At 42.9% G+C, this 20800-nt stretch overlaps 1 protein-coding gene across 8 annotated transcripts in view; it reads left to right on the top strand.

Annotated features, from left to right (window-relative positions):
* PCDH1 (protocadherin 1) overlaps positions 1-20800 on the top strand; it is a 220191-nt gene that overhangs the window by 154855 nt on the left and 44536 nt on the right. For 7 of the 8 annotated variants that reach the window (XM_073568024.1, XM_073568023.1, XM_073568021.1 and 4 more), the window contains exon 4: positions 12980-13199. The exons of the other annotated variant lie outside the window; for it this stretch is intronic. In XM_073568024.1, the coding sequence (XP_073424125.1) occupies positions 12980-13199 (220 nt within the window). The remainder of the gene's footprint in view (positions 1-12979; positions 13200-20800) is intronic. 8 annotated transcript variants of the gene reach the window in all.

Here is a 20800-nt window from a genome sequence, read left to right as displayed (position 1 = left end):
AGTTATCCAAAGTGCTGCTGCTTTTCTGGCTGATGCGTCAGCAGATTCTGCGAGGATGGCGGCTAGGACCGCAGGTTTATCCAACGCAGCTCGAAGGGCTCTCTGGTTAAAATGCTGGCCAGGAGACATCCAGGCCAGATCTCGACTCTGTTCCATTCCTTGTGAGGGCGAATACCTGTTTGGGCCCGTCCTGGATGAACTTTTAGAGAAGGCCGGGGACGATAAAAAGAAGTTCCCCAGTCTGCCGAACCCCTCTTTTAGACGCCCCTTTACCAGGAAAGGATATTTCCGTAGGAGGCCGTCCAGGGATCAGGGCAGATGGGACGACAAAAGGAGAGGTACTGGATTCATGTTCGGAGGAGGGGGGCGCCAGGAAGGTCCAGCACGGGACACTAAAAAGCCGCCCCAATGACTAGTTGCTCCGGTAGGGGGGAGACTAGCTGCCTTCTACCCGGCCTGGGCATTAATCTCTAATAGCAACTGGATACTGGGGGTGGTAACTGCGGGCCTACGACTAGAATTCTCCCGGGTTCCCCAAGATCGTTTTAAGGTCACTCCTCTTAGGTCATCCTCATCAGAACAGTCTGCCCTGGAAGCTGAAGTTCGGGATCTTTGCCATAAAAAGGTCCTAACTAAAGTTCCAGAGGAAGAAAGGGGGAAAGGTTTCTACTCCCCTTTGTTCCTGGTCCGCAAGCCAGACAGTTCCTTTAGGACCATAATAAATCTTAAATCCCTCAATGAATTCCTGGTCACACGTCCATTTAAGATGGAAACAATTAATTCAACAATAAAATTACTGTTTCAAAACTGCTTCATGGTGGTGTTAGATTTGAAAGATGCCTACTACCATATACCCATTCATGCAGATCATCAGAGTTTTCTCAGAGTGGCAGTGCAGTTAGATGGGTCAGTTCAACATTTCCAGTATGCGGCCCTCCCCTTTGGGGTGGCAGTCGCTCCCCGTGTGTTTACTAAAGTAGTAGCGGAAGTTATGGCCCATCTACGTGAATCAGACATTTTAGTAGTTCCCTACTTAGATGACTTCTTGATTGTAGGGAAAACGGCTAACCATTGTTTGCAACAGCTACAAAGGGCAAGGTCTGCCCTAGAACGGTTAGGATGGCTGCTTAACATTAAAAAATCTCGGTTACAGCCGATGAGAATCCAACAATTCTTGGGCCTCATCCTAGATTCCGAAAAACAGGAATGCCGTCTGCCCCCGGAGAAGCTGGTTCGCCTACACTATCAGGTCCTGAACGCTTCCAATAACCCGACCATGTCCCTCAGGAAAGCCATGTCCCTTCTAGGTTCACTTTCCTCCTGTATCCCGGCGGTCCAGTGGGCCCAGTTTCATTCAAGAACTCTACAGGGCGAGGTCTTAAGGCATCAAAAAATGCTTGGGGGTTACTTAGAGGGCCAGCTAACCTTGTCCCGAAACACAAGGGAGTCCCTAGAATGGTGGCTAGACGAGAATAATTTATCCAGAGGGGTTCCCTGGGAATATGACATATCCCGCATAATCACCACGGATGCTAGCCCTTCCGGTTGGGGGGCTCATATGGGGGAAATTCTGGTCCAGGGCCTATGGGAGCATCATCAGATAGAGATGTCATCCAACTTGAAAGAATTGACAGCAGTAGAGCTGGCGGCTAAAGAACTGCTTGTGTATCTACAGGGCCATCATGTGCGAGTGTTCTCCGACAATCTGGTCACCGTAGCGTATATCAACCACCAAGGCGGGACCCGTTCCAAATCCCTGATGAATGTAGCAGAACGGCTGTTCCAGCTAGCAGAGCAGCATTTCCTATCATTAACAGCTCTACATATAAAGGGGAAAGAAAACACCACGGCAGATTTCCTGAGCCGCAATCTCTTAAGGCAAGGAGAATGGTCCCTAAAAACTCTATCTTCGACCTGATTGTACAGAAGTGGGGACTGCCAGAGATAGATCTCTTCGCCACCAAGGAAAACAGGAAAGTAAGGCAATTTTGCTCACTAAATCCCAGAGAAGACCCCCTGGCGGTAGACTCCTTGCTGATAAAGTGGGATTTCGGGCTATCCTATGCCTTCCCTCCCCTATCGCTATTACCTCTAGTGGTGAGGAAAATCAGGAGAGACAGAGCGAAAGTTATAGTGATCGCTCCGTTTTGGCCCAGGAGGGCTTGGTTCTCATGCCTCAGGACCATGTCAGTGTCCGATCCTTGGGTCCTGCCGGAGATCCCGGATCTCCTATCCCAGGGCCCAGTCTTTCATCCTCAGGTGGCTGGCCTACATCTGACGGCGTGGAGTTTGAACGGACATTGCTGAAAGATAAAGGCTTCTCCCCAGACCTGGTTGACACTCTACTTAAAAGTAGAAAGATCACTACTACCAAGATCTATGTCAGAATTTGGAAGAGATTCCTAAAGAACTCTAGAGTAGTCGCTGGGGGTTCGGCTCCTATAAATCAAATCTTAGAATTTCTTCAGAAAGGTCTAGAAATGGGGCTCTCCACTAGTACCCTCAAAGTACAAGCTTCAGCCTTGGGGGCCCTCTTTAGCTGCAACATCGCGGGTAATTACTGGGTCAGTAGATTCATCAAGGCAGCAGGTAGATCCAGGCCAGTGGTGAAGGATAGATTCATGCCATGGGACTTGAACCTAGTCCTCACAGCCATGACAGAAGCTCCATTCGAACCCATCTCATCAGCCTCTATAAAAAAACCTGTCCCTCAATGTAGCCTTCCTGGTAGCTCTAACCTCAGCTCGTAGAGTAAGCGACATCCAGGCATTATCTAGGCGTCCTCCTTATTTACAGTTTAAGGACGATAGGGTAATACTCAGACCTGACCCGGCGTACTTACCGAAGGTAGTTTCTAGCTTTCATAGAACACAGGAAATAGTCCTTCCATCCTTCCTCCCTAATCCAGCTAATGAGAAGGAAGAGAAATTACACACCTTAGATGTTAGAGAATGCCTTAAAGAATATCTGGCGGTTACTGACCCCTGGAAAAAGGAGAATGCCCTATATATCTCCCATCAAGGTCCCAGGAAAGGCTGTAGAGTGTCAAAAAATACACTAGCTAGGTGGATTAGAGAGGCTATTTCAATTGCATACACCTCAAAGGGCAGACCGGCACCTGCAAAACTGAGGGCGCATTCCACCAGAGCCATGGCGTCCTCGTGGGCCGAGAGATCAGAAGTCTCCATTGACCAGATATGTAAGGCGGCTACTTGGTCCTCTCCGAGCACCTTTTATAATCATTATAGGCTAGACTTGGGTGCTTCCACAGACCTCTCTTTTGGTATAAGGGTACTGCAGGCTGTAGTCCCTCCCTAAAATAGTTATTACTCTCTAAATCTCTCAGGTGGTGCTGTCATGGACGACCGAATAAAGTCTTAGTTACTCACCGGTTAACGGTATTTTTCGGAGTCCATGACAGCACCCGTATATTCCCCCCCCTTTTTGTAGTTTAAATTTGGATATGCACTTCTTTCTCTTATATGTACACTAGTAATGAATAGTTGTATAAAAAACACTGTGTATAAATTTTGCTATTAACCATTGTGGTCCTCTTGTGCTCTGTAATCCAACTGATGCGTAGGAGAGGTGCCGCCCTTTTGTATCTGTAGGTTTCCTGTTCCTGAAGGGCGGATCCCCTCTCTCAGGTGGTGCTGTCATGGACTCCGAAAAATACCGTTAACCGGTGAGTAACTAAGACTTTTCCATCCATAAAATGTCAACAAGGTTTTGAGTATTATAAAAAAAGAAACTGGCATGTGTGAATAGACCTTAGCAAGAGTGTTGTTTTGGATGTGTACCTACCACTTCACTTCCTTCACTTTCAGGCCCAAACAAGCCATCTGTAAGTGTCCGGCTGCCGCATGTGACCAGCTTTCGTGCATTGTCCACTCCGGCTTCTTCCTACCATTATCACTCTTCATGTTCCTAGGTCTGGGGACACCTGACCTATGAGGAGTTTCCAATCCACTACCTTATTGTTTGAATTTACTGCAATTTGTCGATGCCAATAAAAACTTGTGACAGGCTGTCTCTTATCGGGCTGCTGATTTACTAGCATGGTGGAAACCCTACTAATATTCCAAGTTAAAAAAAAAAAATGGAGAAGTTGGATCTTAAAAAAAAAGTCAATGATACATGTTACTTCTCAGTCTCCGATCCGCTCGTTGTTCTCTTTGAAAGTCACAGCTTAAAGATGTTAATCGTGAGCCAGAAAAGCTTGATCCATTCTAGATTGACTCCTCCATTTGGGATTTATCTACCATTAGCAGGTTTTCTTTATGGCTCAAGACTTTTCACATTCGTGTTGCCTAATATTTTACAAGTCGTACATAAATTTGTTCCAGAGTCAAACCTTTCACAAAGGCTGACCACAGTTAATATTACTCTATTATTTTTAGAGGCCAGGGATTTCTATAAAAACGTTAGTCCAGAAGTACAATTACTTGCATGTGTGAGAACTTGTGCTCTTTTGTTAATAGACGACAAAGCCAAAATGACCAATGTTTAGGGAGCGAGTGACCCGTTACTCAGGATCGCTGACCTGAAGAAAGTAATTTCCCATCCCTCAATAAGAATACTGTGTGTTTAGCATAATCTGACTAATGTGCAACTTTGTAGGCTACTTTTCCTAGATCTAGTTCATCAGTTTACGACCCTTCCGATGGCCTACCGTGGAAGGATGCCGGTCTTTGCATTTTGTAATATTGCTTTTTAGCTGCTATGGGTGGAAATTAAGTTTTTCCTTTTTTTTTTTTTATCTTTTTATAACTTTTTTTCACATGGGATGATGAATGTCTGCACCTGACTTAACTCCTCAATCGACAGAACCGTGATGGAATGTCAACTTCTGTAATCTAATTTTTGTCCAATGTGGTGGAAGTAAACTGATTAGTAAATATAAACCATCAAAGAGAAACGCGCAAACGGTTAGAAAGAAACAAATTTAATATAGCTATTATGGTTTTGTATTCCACCGATGCATCTCGTAGAGAGGAGCTTACAGAAGGTGTAGAAAATATTCCTTCGATGTTCCACCTCAATGAACAGAGTTAATTTACTTGTGGATTCACCTCTTTGCTGGCTTACTTTTTTTTCATTAATCCAAATGTGCTACTTGAAAAATAGCTACACATAAATCTCGTTGTGGGAAAAGATGCGGTATTTTGGGCATTCTTTTAATCAAAGGGAAATATTTTTGAAAGTTGTATTTTGCAAAGATATATTGTGCCAGCAAAATACTATAAACTAGTAATTTGCTGATGGAAATTGAAAATGCGATGTCCCTACAGAACTTAACAGCTATATTATGGATGTTTCCCTGCTTCTACAGATGAGGGATATGCCAAGTTCATCTCTCAATTTGACTTGATTCTGGAAACTGTATACAGGTTAAATATATTATAGTTTATGTTCTAAACGGAGCCCTTTTTTGGGAGACTATCCCTATTAACATGCCAAATTTAAGCATATGGAGGTCATAAACGGGTGTTACCAGCTTTGGTTCCCCTTTGTTGGCCCAGGCAGAGTTCTTGAAACAATAGATCTATCTCTGGTACACTCAAAATGTTCACCGTTCATGTAGTTCATCAGACTGGATTACTAAATGGCCACTTGAATTGGTAATACTACATTTACCAACTACATTTCGCAACATCTGTTATATGAGAAGATGAAAATAAATTGAGGGCAAATCTAACCATTCCTTAATGCTCATAAAACAGCATATCACAGTAAAAGACAGCTATGTATAGAAGACGACCAGATTCACACGAGGGCTGTGGAGTCTGTAAGGCAAACCTCCGACTTCTCAATTTCCATGTCTCCGACACCACGACTCAGACTTCCTCATACCAGGGCTGTGGAGATGGTGAGCCAAACCTCCGTCTCCGACTTCGACTCCACCAAAATGGGCTCTGACTCCGACTCTAGAGCACACGTCCAAGCTTCAGGGTCTGATGTCCTGTCAACTGTGGGCCTCCTGACTGAAGATCAGTGGATCTGTGGAAGTTCGGTCTCTCTCTCGCCCTCTCACTGACTTCGCCCTCTCACTGACTTCCCCCAGTCCGGCACAAACCCCGAACTTTTAAGCTTGTGTTCTCTCCTCTCTAGTCCTGACTCAATCTCGATACCCTCATGAGCATGAGTGAATGTATGACTCTGTCCTTCTAAAAGTTTTCTCTTTGGAGACAACTCCTTTCAGTTTGAGGGTGCGTCGGTGGTAAGCTGATTGTTGCTTGTCAGACAAAAAGTTTTACCCCTTTAATTATGTAGCAGTACCTGGCATAAATGCAAATAATAAGTTTTCACACAGAGGGAAGTCCCTAGTGTAGTTCCCTCTTCTGAGGGATATATCCATAGGAAGATATATGGACAACAGATTGCTATTGAGATAGCACCTATGTTGGGCCTGAAAGTATGGCCACATAACTCCCCTGGTTGTGTTTCAAAACCTCAGGAGTGTAGTGGGTATGTGCACACACGCTGTTTCAGGCAGGTCCACTCTGAAACATGCCTGGACAAGCTCTCAAACACTTCTTAAGTTTAGTCTTTTAAGTGTCTTTTAACCACTACACATTTTAGAAGACATTAGGCGGTTAAGAGAAGTCAGCAGACGATTCTTCAGATGTCTTCCACTTTGAAGATGTTCCATACTTTACAATACAATAAGTCAATAGGAAGGCTCAAAAGACCCCTGAAAAATACTGGTCATTTTTTTTTTTTTTTTTTTTTTTTTTTTTTTTAATTTTTACCGGTTTTTCTACTAAAGAAACCACTAGCAGTTTCTTCATTGATAAATGGCGAAAAAGAAATGACCAGAAACTACCAATACAAAAAGACCCCCCCGGCAGTCAAAAGCAAACAGTCGCTCAAAAAAAGAACCGGAAAGATGCAAAAAAAACTTTGGAACTGAAACAAAAAGCCAAGTCCGGAAGTGTACATCCTCTATGAAAACTCCGGCGGGTTCCCTTGCGTGTAAAAGACGTCAAGTGCACATACGTTTAGATGGCAGTCTGAAGGCAATCGAATGGTTGCTGGCCTAGCTCCAATTCTGAAAGGCGTTATTTCGATGAGAGAGCATTTAACCCTTTCAACATCAAGTTGTAACATTTATTAGAAATATTATTTACCAAGGAAATCTCAAACTTGCGTTGACGAGTCTGTGCCACTTTTACAGATTTTTGTCGCCCCTTCCTCACATTTGTCCGGTTCAACGTAAATACCCGTAACATGAATAACTTTGTGCTGGATGCCTGTCGTGCTGAGCAATTTATCTTATCTTGGCATTGTAAAAAAGGCAATTTCCTTAAATAGTGGTTTCCTTGAGGCAGTATACTGTTGTACTGTTCCTCCTTGGTTGTCTGCCTTGATCTTGTTTTTCCTGCTCACATCCAATCTTGTCAGAGGTCCTCAGAGAGTTTTGAGATAAATTTGAAAATTGTTACGCCATAGATCCTCTACGAGAACTCTTTAAGCTTGAAGAGAATCTCTAGGAAATTCGAAACCATGTATTTCTAAAGAGAATCCTTACACTCCTATCATACTCATTAAATATTTTTTGGAACCCATCTAAACTGCTTGTGGGAAACAAATGCTAAAGTGATATAAAGTTGTTCTTATGTAATATATCTTTTTGGAAGATACCAAGAGTATAACATGTTGACGTCTCCTCTGTTCTGTATTTTTGCCATCTGATTCATCCATTAGACAAATGGATCAATCAGGAGTTAACACAATTTTTTGATGGCCATCTACAGATGTTGATGGAGTCATCTACTGGTGTGTCCACCCTTTAATGTACCAATTAATGAAATAATGAAAATTCAATATAGTATCGGGACGTGGATAGACTAGCAACATAAAGACAAATATGGGCATAAATGTCTCCTGGCACGATATTGAAAAATGCTTATTTTGCCGAAATATTGGTCAGGGTGAGAAATCTAGGCCAAGCTCTGGACTCCAAGTAACCATACGTTTTTAAGCATTCGTTTTCGTGTATAGTTGCCCTACCTGGTGCTCTTCATTTGCCTTCCACCACTCAGATTGGACTGCTTCCAAGATGGCGCCAAAAGTGGTGAGTTCAGTGGTAAGCCTAAACCCGCTGTCCTTGCCTTTTCTATCCCTTAAAGCAGGAAAGGCATGGCTTAGGCTTACCACTGCTCTTCCCAGGCCACTGTGAGGAGGCTATCTTGAAACAAAGCACCAATCTGAGCGGAAAAGCCAGAGTTTGGAAAATTGAGGCCTCCAGGTAGGGCGATTGTGATGTGTCGAGTCATTTTTTAGTCCCAGGGTAGAGGGACATTTTTTAAGAGACCAGGACTGCGTTGGAGTTCTTTGCACTTTGGGTGGCCATAAAGTGAGTTATAGTAAGTGATATGTTATCGCTGTTCAAGGTTAACATTGGCTAGTAAGATCCTCTTCATATCAGGATGGCTTGATAGACTGCTGGTGTACTCACTAAGAATGCCCATAGGGGCTCCATGTGCTTAATGGGCCAAAAGTGTCCTTTTACTATAGTGTGAAAAAAGAAATGCCATATACACTATTCCATAACTGCATGCAATATACCGTGCAGTATACTTGAGGACCTTATGGGCAGCGTTTCCTCACGAATGACTATACAGTGTTATATTTTGCATCCCACTGTCAACGGTATACATCAAAAGCTTGTCCTGAGGGGAACAGAATAAGAAAAGGGTCTCTGGCTCAAATTACTACCTTTTTTAATGATTTTTTTTTTTTTTTTTTTGTAATAATGCTCCATTACTGTAATCCATCTCCACAAGAAAATGTCCATTGTGCAGACGATGTGTTAGACACACCAGTAACGAACTTGTGGCTTGATCATCTAATTAGAGAAAACCTTGTTCTCTTGGAGCCAGTTGGACGGAAATTAACCATCATAGAGTCTAAAATCAACTTGCATTTTACTTCTAGATCTAGTATTCGTCATTGGTGGCTGAAGCAGATTTGATGAACTTATCTGTGTAACGTGTGGCTCTATCTCTATTGGTTTGGTAATCACCATGTCAACATTTCCCAGTGTATACACTTGACACTCGATGAATTAACCCCACCCCAGGTTATCAGTTGCTCATGATCTCATATCACTATATATCATCTGTGCTTACGTCAGCAGCATGTGGAGACCTAAACTTGCTCGTAATTGCGTATATTTTTTGCTCAGGCGATTTTCCTGCACTAGAGGGCTTTCTATGATGGAGTCTGAGTCATAACTTATAGATATTGAGATCAATTCAAAATCTCCAAACGGGCTCCCAAATTTCATAGGTTTTTAATGATTGGACATCTCTCATGGGCCAAAGGGATCTTTTTAGCCCTTCAAAGCTCCAGGGCCTGTACCTGCTATAGCTACACCCCTCAATGGAGATAGTGGTTTGAGCGAAAGTAGCCCGCCACTTAATCCTCGTTAAGGATGGCGCTGTCGGACGATCTCTTTTGGGCACTCATATGCTCATACCTCGATAGTGTATATAGCGGCACTATTTTGATGGTAGAACATATATATGAAAAGGGCAAAGTTAGATGGATGTATAACACTGTCGACAATCGCATCGCAGTGCACGGACTGGCCAGCACCTTCGTGGACCTGCGCGTTACGGCATCATATATTTCTATGCATCGGTCATGGTCAGTAGAGCAGCCAGCCAGTCTATGCACTGTTATGCCATTGTCGACCATGTTATATATTCGTCTGAGTACGCCCTAAGGAGGACCCTCAAGAGTAGATTAAAGAGTAGAGGCACTGCTGACGGTTAACGATATGTTTTATGGACACCTAGTAGGTGTTGTGCACATGTCCTATTAATTGGAAAGGGGACCTATACGTGATAACTAGCATCCAGACACTCGGCCTGGCAAGCGTCCTTTACCGTATCATTCTCAACGACTCTGGAAATCTGATCCGGCAATGAATGGCACTGAACTCCTCCTGAATCGGAATGAAATGCGCTAAATTTATAAAGAGGTACATGCTTTCATATACAATGTGGCATTATAGTACTTAAAGGACTGAAAATGGTTTAAGCAGGAATTTTGTGCTGGAAGCTTGGTACACAAAATAACTATTCAAGCCAAGCACAGGCGCTCGGTGAACCTTCCACCACTATTGTTTTTGATCCATCTTCTACTCCTGGTGGCCCCTCGAAAGAGTGTCAACAGGAGAGGAGGGCAGAGATGTCTGCAAAACAAGTAGGTGAGCAGGTGCTTGGTTTGAAAAGTAATTTTGTGCTGATATACCGCACTCCCTTTATTACATTTTCAAAAACGCGCATTCCCTCCAAAGTGACCATGCCTGCTTTTTTTTTTGCCTTTGACGAGCGTACATAAACAGTAATGTTTGTTCAATTTTTGCACTAACCAATGATTTCTTAGGTAATTTTTGCTTCAATTTACACTCTTAAAACGGATGAAAATCGATTGACAAATTCCACCCTGACTTTGTGGACACAAGCAGCTAAAAGTAACAACTCCTTAGAGGCCAGGCTGATAATTTTCCAACCGATGGAACAGATTTCCATTGTTTGTCCGTCGATTTGCTGCACAAATGACCAGATTATTGATCAGAAAATCATCCGCGCTCACAGAGCCGGTTTTCCAAGGAACGGTTAACTCTTTAAGGTGCAGTGTATGAGAGCATTTTGCTCTCCTCTTCCACCCTCTCTCTCGTCTAATCTGCCTGCTTGTGCCTGTAATATTTTTACTGCGGTGGAACATCTTCAATGACAAGACACCAGTATATTTTTATTTTAGTGCAAGCAGAGCACGTTGACCTTTTATTGGCTAACTGATGCTTATAATATCCAGGCTTGCAGAAACACTTATGCCTTGAAAGCTTTTATCTGTAAACATGAGGCAGCCATTTGAAGAAGGCGTCCGTGCCATTGTGGAAGCAGGCATCTGTGAATATCCATAAACATCTGTTACTTAATACAGGTATCATCTCCGTCTGAGCCAAATAGCCAGCGCCTGAATATCATGGGCATTTGAAAACGGAAACTTCGGGGGGTGGGGGGGACCAGGATTTGATCATAGTCTCAAATGTGTTATTGTTGTCATGAATTTTTTTCACAATTGAAATGGAGCTCGACATTAGCGGAGAGGCCAGCTGAGGCTGGAAAGGGAGACTTTATCGGGGAGTTTAGAAATGTCTTAACCGCTTTCTAAAAAAAAAAAATGCACAGCCGAAGCCGGTACCTTGTCAGCCTCTGGAACTACAGGGTTCAGAATTTTCCGAAATTAGTGATGAGTGAACGTGCTCTGATAAGGTGTTATCCGATCATGCTCGTGTGCTAGCTGAGTGTCTTCGGCGTGCTTGAAAAATATGTTCGAGTCCCTGCGCCTGCATGTCTCGCGGACGTTCAACATCCGCAACACATGCAGGGATTGACTAACCTATAGCCGCGAGACATGCACCTGCGGTGACTTGAACATATTTTTCGAGCACACCGAAGACACACTATTAGCGCACGAACATGCTCGGAAAACACCTTTTCCAAGCACGTTTGCTCATTACTCTCCAAAATCTATTTTAATACACTGCCTGGCCTGATCTGACAAATGTTTGTTCAGGTTACTGAAGATAAATTTAAGCGGCATTTTTTTTTTTTTGTCTTGACTTATTCCTCATTATCTCAGCAACTATTGGAAAATTAAGCCGTTTCACATATGCTTTTTGTATACTGATTTTGCCAAACATGATTTGCCCACTATTGTCATACTTTTCCCTATATTATGGTTCCCCCAATACAAGTTGCATTTCACATGATACCTGTGGCTTTGCAGAGAGGGCAAAGTCTTACCATATTATTTTTTCGCCAACCTGATAAGATCTGATACTCAGTAACCTATAAATGATTTCCCTTGACTTTGGGTACCATTTGTGATGCTGTCTTTACCTGTTACTCTGCCTCCTTCTGGTGAAGAGTTTCTCCCTGTCAGCTCTTCACAGTATGAATCTGTAACTCCTAGAAATACAATGGAGATGATGCAAGCAGAACTTGGCTAAAGACAAGCAGTATCAGGACTTTAATAATGCTTTAGCTAATTATTTTGTGACTCCCATACGATATGACCAAGCTCTTAAAGCAGATGCATAGTGACAAGTGGCAGAGCTAGGTGGAGAAGAAAAATGTTTTAGAGATGCTAGAATTTGAAAGGTGAAAGTGTAGAGTTTTTTTTAGTTCACAGAAAGTGCAGAGACTGAAAGTGTATGTGTGTGTGTATAGATAATTTTTCTTTTAAACCCCTGAATACGAAGGGTGGTCAATAGAAGACATTGATTATTGGTGACATTTACACTGTGCGATATGCATCATTAATCGTCTGCCAGCTGACAAAATGCTTAATAGCCTGTTTTGCAGGTCCGACTCCACTAAACAATCTGTAACTGATCAATCGGTGGTGTGCACGGGCAGCCATTATTCTCGGCAGCCCAACTCTTGTTTAAAAACGATGATGTGCTGCCAAGACCAATTCTCCTGTGCTGCATAAAAGATCACTTCGCCCGACGAATGAGCATTTTCCTCATTCACAGAACGATTATCAGGAAATGAGGACTCTAAGATTGCGCATTGTGCAGTGTAGATTGACCTTAGGATTTGCCAAATTAAGGGATCCACTGTATTAAAAGGAAAAATAATAATAATCCTTGCTCCGTTTTAGTTTCTATAGCACCCAGGCTTATCATTATTCCAATACGGTAATGATATGTTTTCCTGGTTGCCAAGTACTTTACTACCATTAATATTGGTATGTACATAGAGGAATCATCACTTTGTGCCGGAAGTCCAGTGCAGTGGAGCCTACTTAGCCCGAGTTGATGAAGACCTCTTATATGTATGAACAGTTTTAGTATATTGTGTATTTCTCATACTGTGGTGGTTGTTTTCTCCTCATTTTCTATCTCTCTTAATGTTCTCCAAGTTGAAAACCTATCTTCTTTTGTCTTCCGTAGTTACCTCATCGTCGAGTGACGTTTTCCACATCCAATCAGGCACCTGACATCCAGGACCCTTCTCAGCACAGCTACTATGACAGCGGCCTAGAAGAGTCGGAGACTCCGAGCAGCAAGTCCTCTTCTGGCCCAAGAATAGGGCCTTTGGCTCTCCCAGAAGACCACTACGAGCGAACCACCCCTGATGGTAGCATCGGTGAGATGGAACATCCTGAAACTGGTAAGAGGGAGAACCGGAAGGAAGACCCAAGTCACATCATTTAGTGTTGCCAATCACCAAACATCATGCTTTTCGGCAGTGTTTGCTGTGTCTTTCCACATGTGTATTATCTATGCTTTATCCTTAGGTTCAATACATAGATTCTCTTTCCATTTTTTTTTTTTCTCGGGTGGGGAGGTAGAAATTAATTCTAAAATACATGCCCCCAAAACTTTTCTTTGCATTTCGTAAAGCACAAGATATTCCATGTGAACAATTAATTGGTCAATTTAGTCCTTTTTGCACATACTTGGCAACACTAATGTATAGTATATAAGTGGTTGCCGCCATCTTGTCTTTGATACCGTCATGGGAATATCCTGTGATAGAATATACATTACACCTAAGCTCAAACACACCAGAGTTCACTTGAAGAACCCTTGGGCAGTCTCTTCAGAATTTCTGTTAGGCAGTCTCTTCAGAATTTCTGTTAGGTCATACTTTGCTAGGTTATGGACTTTAAATATTTTGTCCACAAAGTCAGGGCGTAGTGTGTGTGTGTGTGTGTGTGTGTGTGTGTGTGTGTGTGTGTGTGTGTGTGTGTGTGTGTGTGTGTGTGTGTATGTATGTATGTATGTGTATGTGTGTGTGTGTGTGTGTGTATATATATATATATATATATATATATATATATATTTATAAAATTTTACTTTACTAGATAAACTCCGCCGTGATTTTGTGGACAAAAGCATCTAAAAGTAACGACTCCTTAGAGGCCAGGCTCTCGGCCCCACATCATGCTACACTCAGGTTACATAACAACTGAGAGATATCCTTTACACCCAAAATGGCCAAATTTTTGAAAGGTTGATTTTTAAGTTTGTATGTAATTAGCTTAGTCCGTGTGTTAGAGCCTAGATAGTTATGGAGTAGTGATATTAGTACCAGGTAACCTAGTAATGAGAAGCTAAAGTAAGGGCCTGGTCTTCACTTTGCCCATTGTTGCTAAAGATTATTAGGCTGTGTGCACACGCTGCGGAATCTGCTGCGAATTTTTAAAATCCACAGATAAATCCGCAGGTCAAGGCCTGTGGTTTATCTGCGGATTATCCTGCGGTTTTGCCCTGCGGTTTTACCATCTCCACAATAGAGGAGATGGTAAATCTCTGCGGAATCCGCAGAAAGAATTGACATGTCAATTCTTTCTGCGGTTTAGAAACTGCAGAAAATCCACGCGGAAAATTCCGCAGCATCTGCACTGCGGTTTTCATTTCCCATAGGGAATAATGGTACTGTACACCGCAGCAGAAACTGCTGTGGATCCGCAGGGCCAAATCCGCAGCGTGTGCACACACCCTTATGGATAAGCCCAGTACTGAGTTTGGTCAGTTCGGAGTTAACCCATGAGACAACACTAGCTAACCCTTATGTGTTAATTACGTTGTGAGGCAGGAGACGAGTGGGTTAAAATCTGCGCCGCCAGTAGTCCAGTGATGAGCAGGTGACGAGAATTATCGAAATGCAGTTTATTGATCGACACGTTTCGCAGTGACACACTTCATCAAGACAAACCACTTTCTTTCAAAATCCAAAAAATTGATGAAAATCTGTCCCTTTTTCCTTTTTTTTTTGGTTCGTGTGCCAGTTTTTACCATCAGTGATTTTCTCATATGCGTAAGAAATACCAAAGATTCTACCCACTGCAATAATTAAAAAAGGGTATTGGCAATGTGCTCTGTCATTGATTTTCACGGAGCGTTAATTTGTATTGGTGATTTCCATGTCTTGGATCAAAAAATGGACTTGTAGCAGACCACAAAAAAGCATGGACACGTGAACAGTACCATAGACTGTAATGGATACGTTGTCCCTCCTTGAACACTTAACATGTACCTAAAAAAATAGAAGTCTGAATGAGGCCATTATTTTTTCCAGTCTGGGCATCCTGGGACCTTCTGATAACATCCTAGGGCAGTGATGGCGAACTTTTTAGAGACCGAGTGCCCAACCTGCAATCTAATGCCCACTTATTTATTGCAAAGTGCCAACACTGCAATTTAACTGGAATACTGAGGTTTTAGATTAGAGCAACAACTTCTACATTAGCGCGCTATAGCAAAGAGCTTGTAAGCTCTGCACTCCAAGCCTAAGATACCAGCCACCAATAGTGGAGGTCTGTTCTTGAGAATGGAGAGGATTTTTATTCAAAAGTAAAATTGCCACATATGATGCTCCATACTTTATAATGGCCACACAGTGCTCCAAACTGCATAATGGCCCCATATGATGATGCATACAGTATAATTGCCCCATATACTGCTCCATACTGTATAATGGCCTTGCATTAAAAAAAAAAAAACTACTCGCCTCTGCCTGTTCCAACGCTGATCTGGTCTATTCATCAGTCCCACCTGTGGGCACGCTCGCCATCTCGGCAATAGCGCCGTCGCCACTCTCCTCAGCCCTCGCGCCATCCTTGTCCTGAGCACGCGTGAGATCCCCGTCCTGAGCGCGCGCGCGCAAACTGATGGGAGAGTTAGGAGCAGAGGAGAGTGGCCGCGGAACCGGCGCTAGTGATGAGGGTCCAGGAGATTACAATCAGGCTGAGGAGATGGTGCGCGTGCCCACCGGGAGGGCTCTGCGTGCCCCCTCTGTCATGCGTGCCATAGGTTCGCCACCACTGTCCCCGGGCATCCTAATATAGATTGTGGCAAATGTAGGAATAACAGGTGATTGGATCAGTCAGATAATCTGTGGTTCTTGTGTTCTGCTTTTGGAGAGTACGGACCCTAATTGGGAAGACTGGTTGGGTAATAAGGGGGAGCCATCTCCCTAGTGGCACATATTGGATACCTATCCAATAAGTCATTGTTGGACATTTTTGCAAGCCTTGCAGCATGAGTATGGGCATTAGTAAGGTATGGTATGACATTTTGATTCCATACAGTGGCTATAGGGTTATCTTGCAGGTAAACCGCATTGTAGGACTGCCTGGCTGCCTTACTGAAGGGGCAACTATCTGTAGAAATGGTTATTTCCTCCCAGGAGCTGTCTGCTTTCAGTCATGGGGGCGGCCATTGCCTAAACTAACAGCACTGTGAGCGGAAGCTGTAAGCACTCCCCAGGACTTAGATTGACAGCTCGCTTTGCAGCATATCTGTACATAGTGAGCGGTCAGGTGCATGGGCATTATCATTGCTACGGCTCACAGTATGGTGAGCAGTGACTGTAGCCGCTCCATTCATTCCCCTATGATGGAAATCCGATGGCTCCCTGGAGGAAATAAGTTCATTTCCTTCTGGTAGCTGGACATTTAGTGCGTCAGTCAGGCAGAACTGGTACGCTTTTTACCTGCAGATTAGCCTTATATCTGCAGGTAGGTACGGAGAGGAGACCAATTGACTATAGAGTCTGAGTGGCAATGTGCCATGGGAAAAATTGCAAACTGGCCCTCACACATAGTTGGAAAAATTTCACTAGAGCCATCTATTGGAAGTATAAAAAGTCCGGCAAAATGACCCTGCTATATAGGTGTAGCAGCTGTGCTTAATGCCGCAGAAATGGTTCATGATCAACATTAACCCCCCACTTCTATCGACGTTAACGGTTTAACAAGTCTTATTCGACAGTCTCTGAAATGGAACATTTAGTCTCTAGCCCTGAAACATAAACTTGTGGTTTCGGAAACATTAGATGCAAGGAAGTGGACAATTTGGAGACTGTGAATTTTCAAGTTGATATATGGCAGGCCGCATGTGACCTGACCTTTTCTAGTATTGCTGTATCTTCATGAAAAATGTATTCAGAGGAGTCGCACTGGCTCCTTTTCAGAGATACAGAATGACTATTTCATAAGCACAAACTTCAAACGACTTGTATAGAAAAGGCAGAAGATTGAAAATCCGGGATCCCAATTATATGTGTGCCCTCGAAAGTGGTTATTGACGTTTGTGTCGTCTTATATTCTTGCAATCCTTTTTGTGGATTACGTCAAAAGCCACCCAGTTAAAAACAATGTTTCAGTCTTGTTCTGTCTTCCCTTAAGGTGACCATATATCTTAGATGGCTGTCGAATGGCTAGCAGCCATCTCTCTTGAATCCAGTATATACATGGACGCTTGAGAGAGTAAAGAGACGGGTGTCCTTCTGTCAAGAGCAGAGTCTGGAGGCCCCCATACACATTAGGTGGTCGGCCAGTTTCACCAAAAGTGGTAAATTCTGACAATTTTAATCTGTGTATGGGGATTAGTGAATCACAATTGCCAATGGGGAAAGTACAAAAGCAATACCATCTCTATACACGTATAGCCATTCTCCATAAGTGCAAAAAATAATTCAATAACTCGAATTTTCCAAAGCTCACTCGTATTGTCAAGGTAACCACTATAGTACACTTAAAATGTCTGCAGTCGTTACACTGACGGAAGACTGTCCGAGAACATTAATAGATGTGCATGTGAACAGGGGCAGTAGAAAGCTCTGCCCCTTCATTCAAGCACAGGAAGATGTGCTCCTGGTGAAATAGTTATGAATACCAGAGGTGCTGCGGTAAGAAAAGGCTGCTCTCTGCTATACATCCTTTCTATCTTATCTAACACTGAAGATAGCGGGGGTAGAGGTATAAAAATACTGAAGATATCAGAGGTTCAGGGGTAAGAAGAGGCTGCTCACACTGCTGTCCACCCAGTTTATCAGATTTAATACTCGAAATACCAGAAGTTCTGAGGTAAGAAGAGGCTGCGCTCACTGCTGTATCTCCTGTCTATCTCATCTAATGCTAGATACCAGGAGTAGAGATGAGCGAACATGAGCTGTAAAGTTCGGGATTCATATCGGACTCCTAGTGTCTGGTGCTGAACTTCAAACACAGACTCCTGGAAGTCCGTTTTACAGTTCGGGGAGTTCGGGAGAGACACATTTTGGACTGCAATTCAGTCGAGCCTCAACTTCCATGGGTCCACTCGTCCACAACCAGGAATGCTGAGGAGAGCCTGCTCACACTGCTGTCCTCCCTGCCTTTCAGAATGGTGAGCAACTTCTGTGACATGGAGAAAGCTTCACAATACATGATAAAACGTTATTTTCGGATCACAGCAGTGGTGTATCCTACTGCTCTCCAGTCTTATTAACATTCTTCGACAGGTTTCTGTCAGGGCAACAAGACAACAACCATTTTAATGCTCTATAGTGGGTAGCTTCTTATGCAAAACCTTCACGATTTACTAATTTTACGAAGATATTTTGGTATTTATATATTTTTTGTATGTATATATTGAAAAGGCGAGTGATCTCTTGTAATCATCCTTTCATCCTCATAATGCCTGCTCCCTCGCATGGATTTCAGTCTTGTGGACTTAGGGCTTGTTTCATTCATAACCTGGTTTTGCTTAATCAGACCTGTATTACATTTCAGGGAAAAGCTTTCCACGTATAGTATTAAACAAATGCATCTGTCCTTAATGAGGACCATCCCTTTAAGCCGGATCCTTTGGGACTTCCACACCCCAATTATAAATAGGAAGCATCAGTCATAACACACGGGGGTCCATCTGTAATCCTAGCTTTATACCTAAAGATTAGTGGGATTTAGCCTTGAATATAGTGATTGTTATCTATGGATTACTTACATTTACCACAAATCTGATCAGAAAGTAGTTATGTCCATCGCCATCTGCAAATATATTGCAAAACGTTCCAAGCAGGTTAGAATCCGTGGTTTGTTTTATTATTAATATTTTAATAATTAAATGATTTTAGTTTTCTGGGCTAAATTTGCAAGCTCCACTAAATTGCACTGCTCTGCCCTAGTAATGGGTTGGGAATACACTGTAATGTGAAGGCCAATGTGCGTCGGTGTAGGGATCAGTGATGCCACTTGCTTTTTAGAGGGCCACATGTATCAGGATGTTTCCTCACCTCAAGCAAACGATACACCGCAGATTAGAGTAACATCTTTTTGTTTTTACTAAATCTTTACGTTCACAAAAAAATCCAAACGTGTGACCGTGATCGGAGACCTCATCAGACGTTTAATTGTAAGAATAAACGTATATAGATAGATGGGTCTCTGTGTAAACCTGCTGGAGGAAGGAGAAAGTGAAGTTTTAACACTGTCCAGGGCTATTCGCTAATAGTTATTTGGGTGATACTACAGTGGTGACTAGCCCTTAGTTGTAATCGCGCCCATTCTTTCTTGATTGTCATCCCACTTGGGATATGAAGTGGGATGACAATCAAGAGTTGGTGTGATTACAGCCATTTCTTGTCAAATTTGACTATTAAAAGCTTCATTTCTCTTTCCTTGTGAAACTGTCTGTTTTCAGAGGCATTTCTTATAAGAGCATTGTTTAAGCCCCGTAACGTCTTGGCATTAGCTCAGTGGGGTTATTCCTGAACCGTTGCATTTTTTCAGTATGGACAGGAGAACGATCAGGCAGGTCGTTGCTAACTACCTGCCTGCTGTGCCCAGCGCCGATTTCTGCCATCACAGACCGCTCCTGCAGGGGATTTCAGCGTCTTCCACTGACGTCCCATCAAAAGAGCAGCTGCTCCTCTTCCACTCTACTCTGTCCGGCAGGTGACGCCACTGCTCCATGTCAACAGAGCAGCTCCTTTTCTTCCTGACTGCTCTGTTGATGAGGCGTGACGTCATGCTAATTTGACATCCGACATCCCCCTTCCTAACTGCAGGGAGCAGGCTCTCAATCACCATAACTTCAACAGTCATGCACTGTCAACAGAGCAGCCGGGAAGAAAAGGCGCTCCTCTGTTGACGTGGAGCAGCAAAGTCGCCGGCAGGAGCTGTCCGTGACTACTCCAAGCCAGCGCCAGGTTGAACAGGGAGGTAACTGCCTCTGTTGGCAAATATACTGGACAGACTTGACCTTAATTCTGAAAGAGACTCGCCGTATCTTTCTAAACCTTAAGAATTCTTTCAAGGATGACGTGTTTGAGCTCAGGTAAATAGCGTTCAGTTACGTACAAATCAGGTTTTACCAGAAGTGGCGATAATTATATGAATTAAAGTAACTGATGTGTTAATTCCCACAAATTCCATGTTGTAAAATCCATAAACTGACTGAGGTTTATACCTCGTAATACACGAGTCCACAAATTACAACATTTTAATAGTCACTTTTTAGTAATGGGAAAGATATCTTCGGCAGGTGCTAATGACTTTTATTAGACATCTCTTAAAATAGCTTAGTGCAGGTAATATGTAGTATCTCTGCTCCGCATGTGGAATTGTCATTATGTTACCAAATTAAAATTATGGGGACAATTAACATTCCACTTGCTTTGGTACTTGAGCTGAGAGGTTGATGTAATGATTCATACCAGTGTCCTAGATACCGCTCTTTACTGTTGGCTCAAAAACAGCAATCAGCAAAGTTAATAGGAGTTGGTAGGTGTTAAATAACTGAGAAAATAGTACGTAAAAGTACACTCAAATAATTGGAGTTTAATGGATTGTAGCAGGTGCAGTCAAGTAGGATCCAAGGGTTAGATCGTATATTAGTGGCATCTTTTGAGCTATGATGACATCTTCATGACCTTTACTGTAGGTCTTTGTGAATATATTTTGCCATTCAAAGTACGGTAAGATGTTTTGCCAACAAGGT

This window comes from Dendrobates tinctorius, unplaced genomic scaffold (genome assembly GCF_039654945.1).
Source record: "Dendrobates tinctorius isolate UK_male_01 unplaced genomic scaffold, ASM3965494v1 ptg000020l, whole genome shotgun sequence".
Classification (NCBI taxonomy): Eukaryota; Metazoa; Chordata; class Amphibia; order Anura; family Dendrobatidae; genus Dendrobates; species Dendrobates tinctorius.
This window is presented reverse-complemented; position numbering and strand designations above follow the sequence as displayed.